The 8596-nt window shown below is 61.6% G+C and overlaps 2 protein-coding genes across 2 annotated transcripts in view; one reads left to right on the forward strand and one right to left on the reverse strand.

The window, feature by feature from the left end:
* Positions 1 to 671: 671 nt before the first annotated feature.
* Positions 672 to 5504, reverse strand: VOLCADRAFT_86821 (uncharacterized protein; the record flags this gene model as incomplete). The annotated part of the gene is made up of 8 exons (XM_002946606.1): positions 672 to 873; positions 1353 to 1534; positions 2195 to 2245; positions 2405 to 2428; positions 2719 to 2790; positions 2999 to 3079; positions 3609 to 4154; positions 4527 to 5504. The coding sequence occupies 8 exons, from the start codon at positions 5502 to 5504 to the stop codon at positions 672 to 674; spliced, it is 2136 nt and encodes a 711-aa protein (XP_002946652.1).
* An 856-nt stretch (positions 5505 to 6360) lies between these two features.
* Positions 6361 to 8596, forward strand: part of VOLCADRAFT_41344 (ubiquitin-specific protease 39) — a gene marked incomplete at both ends in the record, with an annotated part of 6216 nt that continues 3980 nt past the window's right edge. The window contains 5 exons of the mRNA XM_002946435.1: positions 6361 to 6483; positions 7070 to 7159; positions 7585 to 7665; positions 8174 to 8280; positions 8338 to 8365. Coding sequence (XP_002946481.1) covers positions 6361 to 6483; positions 7070 to 7159; positions 7585 to 7665; positions 8174 to 8280; positions 8338 to 8365 — 429 coding nt within the window. The remainder of the gene's footprint in view (positions 6484 to 7069; positions 7160 to 7584; positions 7666 to 8173; positions 8281 to 8337; positions 8366 to 8596) is intronic.

Below are 8596 nucleotides of genomic sequence, written 5' to 3' on the forward strand. Positions count from 1 at the left end.
TTGAGAAGGAGCCGGGATTTTTTTTGCATGTGAAATAGGCGCTGCCGCTGACTGTTATGTATGTTGAGCAGGCGAGAAGTTACGCTTGCATGCCGGGCGATTTGTCTTTGTTACGATTGTGTTGCTCGTATTAGAGAACGCACATCTGTATAAGTGTAACAATGCTCCCTGTAGGGCTCGACTTGACAACCCGCAAGGTTGGAAAACGCGAAGCTGGGTTAACCGCGAGTGATATCTTCCGGAGGGGGGTTCAACAGATGCCACCATCATCTCGCAAGGTCATAGCGATTGGGTTACAAGTACCAGCGGATGAAGCGAAAAAGGTGGAATTGAATCCTTCCTAACAAGCACGTGATGTCCAGCCCGACCTTAGCTGACATGCTTAACAGCAACAACCGCAAGAGCCCCGTCAGGGAATCGCATGGTACTCCCGCCTCCTCCTCATCCCCTCCTGCCTATTCCCCACCTCCGCGCGAGGACACGGCACCGCATAACGCACACCACCTCCAGCCTCAAGAAGAAACAAGCGCACCCACCCTCACGCCCACCTTTATTTCTTTCCCCCTCTTCACTCCAACCGCCATACCACACGCTCAAATCAGATATCACCGACCTCGTACAACATTATCAACCACCCATGCAATCACCGGCCGCCACCGACCCCCGGCACCTCATACCCGCCGGCTCCCCTCCCCCTCCCCCTCTCCCTCTCCCTCCCCCGGCATCATCTGCCTCCAGCTCCGGGCCACCACTGCCTGACCGATGGCCTGCTCCTCCAGAGAGTCCACGCGGAACACAGTGACGTCGGAGCACAGCACGGAGGGGGCACCGGGTCCCGGGCCCCGCAGGCGGAGGGAGGGAATGGTGGCGTACCTGCGTGCAACAAAACACACACGCAGATGCACACGCCGAGCCGCACCACCAGGCAACCAGGGGTTCAACGCCTCCAAAGAGGCCAGGCAGCTGTCAAAGAACCCACCCACCCACTCATCCATCCGCCCCGCCCCCCCCCACACACACCAGGAAGCGGTGGAAAGGCGGAATGAGTGGGGCAATACCGGGGTGCGTCACATGCGACGGAAGCCGCACCACTACAGACGGGGATCTGGGCCCCGCCCCCAATCTCTGTAACCCAAAGGGGAACGACCAAAATAGACCAGTGGCCGCTGGATTTGAACATAGAGATCAGTAGAGATCAGTAGAAATCAGCCGTAGCCTGCCTAGGGTATAAACCGCATAGTGACTGTTACTCGGATTTTAAAACTACGAGGCCCTGTCGTACTCCCCAAGCCCCCTCTCCACAGCAGAGCCCCCTTCATCCACGGGCCAGCCCGTTAGCCCGCTCTTCGCACCTCTCCGACCGCTCCGCGGCCTCCGTTGTCGCCCACAGCCACTCCTGTTGCGAGCGCGGGTGGGTGGGGTCCACCAGACTGGCGGCGCTGAGTCCCGCGGTGGCCTCGTCGAAGCTGTCCATGCCCAGGGCCGACAGGGCGGAGCGGTTGACGTACTCCACCAGGGGGTCACCCGAGTCGTCCTGAGAGGCAGGTGGGGGAGCGGGGAGTGCGGAGTGGGAGCCCGGGGGAATCACATGATAACGATGATGAGGATGATGAGGATGATCGTTGTAGCTGACCGCTGAGACGGCCTCTCAAGATACTGGTGGAGCGCCTTAGCGCGTAGCTGTACACGATATGTGTGCCTACTACTATGCACCAGCTACTACAATGATAATGATAACGATGACGATAATAATGATGATGATGATGATGATGCATGAAAAGTCAAAGCACCAACTGCCGGAGTTCAGAGGGATAGTGGGCATATACCCAGTGGGCATCAGCCGGGGTGTACAGCCGAAACATGGCTGGGATCATGAATCATGAAATGGGGGGTGTAGTGCGGGGTGTAGTGCGGGGTTTGGGAGTAGACTGGTTAGGGCGGCGGGAAGTGGCAAGAGACTCCAGGGGTCGCGAGCTGCTATTACGTGATCTCGCCTGGGAGGGCAGGGCAAGGCAGGCACGGCGCCGAGGGACTACCTCCTCTTCCATATAACCAAACAAAGGCCGCTGCCGTACTCATCGAAGAGGCTCCTAGGTGGTTCGCCCTCCCCGCCGTTCCCCTCTTGCTCAAACACAAAGCCCGCCACAGATGCAGCCATTCCTTCCCCGTTTTCATACCCCTTCCATGTCCTCACCTGCACCAGCAGCAGGAACGGGGCCTCCCAGAACGCCGCTGCGCGCTCCTCCTCACCCACGGGAGACACGGCCGATGCCGGTGGAGCCGGCACTGCAACGGCCTCACCCGCCGCAGCTGCCAGAGGTTGCTGTTGCTGCTGTTGCTGCTGTTGCTGCTGTTGTTGTGCAAGTAGGGACGTTCCCAGGTACCTCTTGGCGCTGATCTCCACCAGCCCCAGCAGCAGAGTGCTCACCTGACGGGTTGGGAAGGGGAGGAAGAGGAGGAAGAGGGGGCCGATCGAGGGGTAACCCCGCTGGCCCAGGACCTTGACCCGCGCAGGACCTCCCCCCAGAGCCCACCAAGTGCACGACGCTAAGTCAGAGAGGGGCGGGAGTACCACCACGACAAAAGCGCAAACAGTGCCTATTCGGGCGGGCTGCCAGTGCGTGCCGAGGGGGAGCCCTGTGGGAGCAGTCGCCGGTGCACCCTGAGCGACGCGCGCGGCAGGCAGCCGCCGGTGCCCCTACCGACATGTCGCCCTACCTCATCCCGCCAGGACTCCACCTCCTCCTCCGCTTCTGAAGGACCCTTCCCCCCCGGGGTTGCAGCCGCCTCCTGCAGGTAGGTGACGGGGTAGGTGAGTGAATGTGTGAGTGAGTGTGTGAGTGGGGGGATCAGGTAACAGGTGCGCGAAAAAGGACGCGTGTCAGGAACGTAGATGGGCGGAGAGGGGTCTCTGACAGCACCCCCCCCCTCGCGCGTGACACACCGCCCCCACTGCTACCGCCCCCCACTCCCCTCCCTTAAGGACCCTCTGAATCACCTGCTCGCCCGCCTCCACCCGGGCCTTCAACTCCGCCAGCTCCGCCTCCCAGCCCTCGCCGAGGAACAACCGCTCCAGGGACTGTGTCCGGGATGATGTGGTGTAGCGGTAGTGCGGGTTGTGTGGGAGGTAGCGGTGGGGCAGGTTGGGGCAGGTTGGGGTGGGGTGGGGCGGGATGGTTTCAAGTTGGCAGAGGGTTAAACACACCGCGGCAGGTGGTGATTGGGGGGGCCCCCGGGGATGAAAGAAAAAGAACAGCAGACCCCCGATGCCATGGAGCAAGCGGAAGGGCGAAATCATACATATGCAGGAGGAAACCAGAAATGAACTGCTGAAAAAAGGGGTCCAAAGTCCGAAATTGCCCCTAGTGAGTGAGTCCTAAGCGGTGAAGTCACATCGACCCAGGGGGGGGAGGAGAGCCGGCCCGGGTATTGGAGCTTGAGGAGGCGGGGGGAGCTAGGGGAAACAGAGGCGAATCTGCGAGGTGAGGTAACCCCCGACGTGAGAATCTGGATACGCCAGTGCTGAGGTACGGGTTGAATGGATCAGGGAGGGTGTGAGTGGTTCTGCATGATGTGCAATCGATTTCCCAACCCACGCCAACCCGCACCTGCCAGTCCACCTCAACCTCCCCCTGCGCCTCCTCGTCATCGCTGACGCCATCTCCATCATGCCGTAAACCAGACAGACTAGACAACTCCCCAAAACCCGCACCGCCGACTGCCGTTACAGCGGCGGAGGCAGCGGCGGCGGCGCCACTGTTTGTCGTCTTGCCGCGCTGCTGCTTCATTGGGCCCTTTGTGGGGGCTAGCACCTCCGCTTCCGCCTCCGCCTGTGCTTGGCGCCTCCGCTTGCGCGCCTCCTCTCTTTTGCCGTCTCGCTCGACCACCTCGAAGAAGTTGATCAACTGCTCCCACTGATCCAACTGCCTGTCGAGCTTGTCGACGGGGTCTGGGGAGGTGGAGGTGATGGCGGCGGCGGCGGCAGCGGCGGCGCGACGGGGTCCGTCGGAGCCGGCGACCTTCTCCCCGAGTCCAGCGGCGGCGGCTGCCGCGGAGGTGGATGTCGTTGCGGCGGCGGAGGCGGCCCGCCTGGCCGCAGCACGCTCCTCCTCCTCCGCCACTTCGTTGACGTATTGCTCGTACTTTTCGTACGCCTGAGGGCGGGCGGGTGGCATGGTGCGGACACTTAGGGAACCTGTCTTGAACCTCCGCATTAGTACAACATGCGGAGTGGCGATGGCAATGCGGTGTTGTTCGTATCTCCCACACAGTGTAGTACTACACTTCCAGATAACTCAGGAAACCAATGCCCTTACTCGTGCCATTAGCCGCATCACCCCGAGTTCCCCTACCACAACTCCATGAGCTCCTCTTCCGCTCGGGGGCTAGGTAGCCGCCGCCGTGTCAACAGCTAAGCAATTGTGGGGGAATGCCTTCTTGAAATACTTGGGTGTGGAGTCACTTTCCCAAGGATGCCATCCGAATCCCCCGCCACTACTCCCGCCCCCCCTCCCTCACCCCCTCACTCCATTCAGCACCTGCAGCGCCTCCCAATCAAGCTCGTCCTCATCCTGGCCCTCCGTCGTCGTTGTCGTACCGTCCCTTTCGACAGTCGGAGGACTTGCAGCTGCCGCCGCCGCTGCCGCCCGTTGCCGTTGCAGCTGCGCGATGGGCATGAGCTGCCGCTTAGGTGCCGTAGCCCCTGGCCGCCGGGTCCTGGTAGCCGCCGCCGCCGCCGCCGCCGCTGTCGGCATCGACCTGCGCGTGCTGCTGCCGCTGGCTACAGGCACTGCCGTCGCTGTCGCTTCTTTATCATCGTCCTCCAGCACCTTGCGCGCCATAGCCGCCAAGCCACCCACGTCCAGGCCCCCGTCTTCCTCCTCCTCCTCCTCTTCCTCCTCCTCCGTCACGCGGCGGCCCTGTAGCGGTCGGTGACGACGGGAATTCTGCGGGGCTGCAGCCAGGTCGATGATTCTAGGGGAGCCGCCACTGCTGCTGGCGGGGCCGGAGGCGGAGGCTGCGGCGGCGTCGCTTTTTGGCTGCGGAAGGCGACCTGGCTTCGCCGCCGGCGGCGCCTTGGGCCGACTGAGAGCCTGCAAGGCCGCGGCCGTCGGCTCCGCGCCGGGGCCCGGAGCTGCCATCGGATCAAATTTGGCCCTACGGCGGACCTCGAGCTTCCAGGCCTTGCGTTCCGCCTTACGCTGCAGCATGAACTCCTGATAGGCCTCCTCCTCCTCCGCGCTAAGCGGCCCGTGTTCAGAGCTGCTATTCGAAGCTAAGCACGGCTGCAGCTGGATTGGTGCAAGGCCACCTCTAAGGAAGGATGTCGCGCTTTGGAGGGGTTGCCGAGCGCAACCCGGCGTGGGAAAAAATAATCCGGAGCCGAGGATGCCCGCTGTCGGTGCCGGCCAACGCGTGCTGGCGCCATAGCGGACATGAAATAACGCAGGCTGCTTTGCCAACGCGTCGGTGCGGCTCCCCGTCGGCGCTTGACAGCCTCGCATTTGTGGTGGCTGCGCAGTTTGCGCCGAATGTAAGTTAAAACGTAAACAAGAGTTTCACGTCTCTAGTGGAATATGCATAAGAAACACATACGTACGTGAAACAAAATTGCTCTGCGACCGTTGTCCAAATGCAATATCGCATGAGCTTCTCGAAAACGACAGCCCAATCTCGGTTATCTGCAACTAAGGCTCAAATGCTGCCTGCGTTCTTTATGCTTATCATAATTACTGCTTGACATGTTGTAAGGCTTACATAGCTCGTTATGTTCTGGTAATTTTCTAAATTGATCGACGCTTATATTCACCGCGTATCAATTTACTTTTTTCAACCAGAGAACCAGAGACGGAAATTTACACATCATTAAAAACCAACCAAGGACTCAAGTCTTAGTGCACCTAGCGTCCGGCAGAAGGACGTCACGGAAGTCATCCGCACCGCACAGCCCGCATGCCGCTGCCGACCCTCAAACGGGAACGTGAGGAGAAAGGCGATGATGACAATGAGGGCAACCAGGATCAGCCCGCGGTTGACCCACCCGGCGGCGCCAGCCAATCCTCCGCCAAGCGTGTTCGGAAAGATGACACCCCAGAGGGCGAAGCCCCAGCCACCTCCTCCAAGCAGGAGCCGCAGGATCCCCCGTCACAGGAGCCCAAAACACCCCTAGAACGTGGAGAAGCTGCAGCCTCAGACGACGCCCCGGGCACGCAAAGCCAGGAAAATCCCAAAGTCAGTCAAGAGCAGCAGCAGCAGCAGTCACAGCCCTCCACGCAGGCGAGGGAGCCGAGCGCCGATCCGGGGTTCAATGATCCGAGCAGGGTAGCGGAAGGGGAGGGGCCGCAGAAGAGTAGCGGCAACGACGAGGACGACGACGATGACGATGAAGGTGCGGATGACCGTGTGCTGCTGCCCCGCAGCACCAGTCGTGCGGCAGTCAAGAAGGGCACTGAGTGCCCCTACCTGGACACCATCTCCCGCCAGGTGGGTCGGAGGGGCACGGCTGGAGGACTGGGGAAGGGGTGTGTAAAGCGGTGTGTGTGTGTGTAATATCAAAATCAGTGGGATTTCATTGGGTCGGGGCCGGGGTCGAGGACGTGCTGTTGCTGGTGGTGGTAGCGGCGATGGGGTCGCCATGGCCGCTCTCTGGGAGCTGTCGGCGTTCCACGGGATAGTGGGGAAAGCGGGTTTCGGAAACTTGTGGTTTGGGAATTTGGGTGTCGGCGAGGGGACTGGCGTTGGGGTGGGGACACTCGCGGGTGGGGTATCCGCACATGCGACCTCTCTGCCCTGCCCTGACCTGTCGTAGCAGGTGTACGAGCCTGCTGTTCCTCGTGACACACGTCACGTTACCGGCTGCTCCCCCCTCCCCCCTTTCCCCCCCGGCTTCTTGACCCCTCACGTCCATCGCCCCCGGCTCTGCTTCCAGGGCCCCCCCACCGGTTACCCAGCCACAGTGGGGGGTCCCTGCCGGACCTCTGTCATTCCTTGCCTTCCACTTTCCCTTCCACTCCCCTCCCCCTCCCACTCCCACTCCCCTTCCTCTCCCACTCCCCCGGTCGGATTCCAGAATTTGGACTTCGATTTTGAGAAGTGCTGCTCGGTGACTCTCAGTCCGGTCAACGTGTACGTGTGCCTGGTGTGTGGGAAGTACTTCCAGGTGGGGCGGCGGGTGGGGGAAAGGGGGGAAAATGGGGGAGGGGAGGTATTGGCTGTCCTTCACCGTCGCGGGAGGGGGCTCCTTTCGACCCGTGTGAGCCCCCTTGTGGTCGGTACCCATACGGGTAGATTTACATTGGGGAGATGGGGTTAATTTTGCACCTCAGGGGCCCCATCACCCATCAACGGGGTCCCCTAACCCCCCTCCCCACCCCCGCAGCTGCTTTCCCCCCACACGTGCCACCCTACTGCACCGCGCTGCGGCCCCTAAGGACACCGCTCGGGCACCTCCCTCCCCCCTCCGGCCCGCCGGCCGCCCGTCAGCGCTCTCCCTCGACCCGACCCGACCAGGACTCACAAGTCCGCTGCACCCTCCCTTTACAAACACATACATACGTACATACATACATACGTACCCATACTCAGGGTCGCGGTCTGAACACCCACGCCTACACGCACTCGCTGGAGTCCGCTCACCACATGTTCATGAAGCTGGATAACGGCAAGGTGGGGGGAAGGGGGAAGGGGGCGAACAGTGCCTGTGAGGGGGGGGACCTGTTTATGGGTTGTGTCCTTCGGGCCCTGGGGGGTACCGGGCCCCCTGGGGGGTCGATGAATGTGCATGAGTGACAGGTGAGCAGTGTACGGGTGATGACTGGGTGCCGTTATAGGGGGGGGGGAGGGGGGAGGGGGAGGTGTGGTGGTGAGGAAGTCGGGAAAGGAAGGCCCGCCGAAGGGGTTTACCAGTGTGCCCTGGCCACCTGGCGCTAAGGACCCCAGAAGGGCTTGCAAAGAGGGGGCGGGGGAGGGCGGCGCCGCTGTCAGGGGCCTGAAGGGGTGGGCAAGGCGGTGGGAGAATTGGAGACCGAGGGAGGGGTGAGGGGTTAAGGGTGGAGGCGTGGAGAGGTCCCCACGCAGCAGGCGGACAACCCCGACCGGCGCAGTGCTCTGTGACTTGCAACAGGCTGAGGAGCGGTTGCTGTTATTGTACGGTCGCACTGTGTACGGCACGCAGGTGTATTGCCTGCCGGACAACTACGAGGTACTGGATAAGTCGTTGGACGACATTCGCCACGTGCGGGACCCCCTGTTCCGTACGGAGGAGATTGCCAGTCTGGACAAGTGAGGGCGGGGGGTGAATGGCATTTGGGGGGGGAGGTGAAGTAGTAGTAATAGTAGCAGTAGCAGTATTAGTAGGCTGCTCTCGGTCATGTACAGATTTGCGCTGCTGTTGTTGCTGTTGTTGCTGCTGCTGGTACCTCTTTTCCGCCGCACCTAGGCTGTCCCTTCCCCTTCCGGGGCCGTGGACGTTGGCAGCTGTTTCCTTGACTTGGGGTTTGCAAATATCCCCTCCCGCACCCCATGATTATTAGCATCACTCGTCTGGCTGTGGTTCGTCCTCCCCTCCCCTCCCCTCCCCTCCCCTCCCCTCCCCTCC

The sequence above is a fragment of the Volvox carteri genome, assembly GCF_000143455.1.
Source record: "Volvox carteri f. nagariensis unplaced genomic scaffold VOLCAscaffold_3, whole genome shotgun sequence".
Taxonomy (NCBI): Eukaryota; Viridiplantae; Chlorophyta; class Chlorophyceae; order Chlamydomonadales; family Volvocaceae; genus Volvox; species Volvox carteri.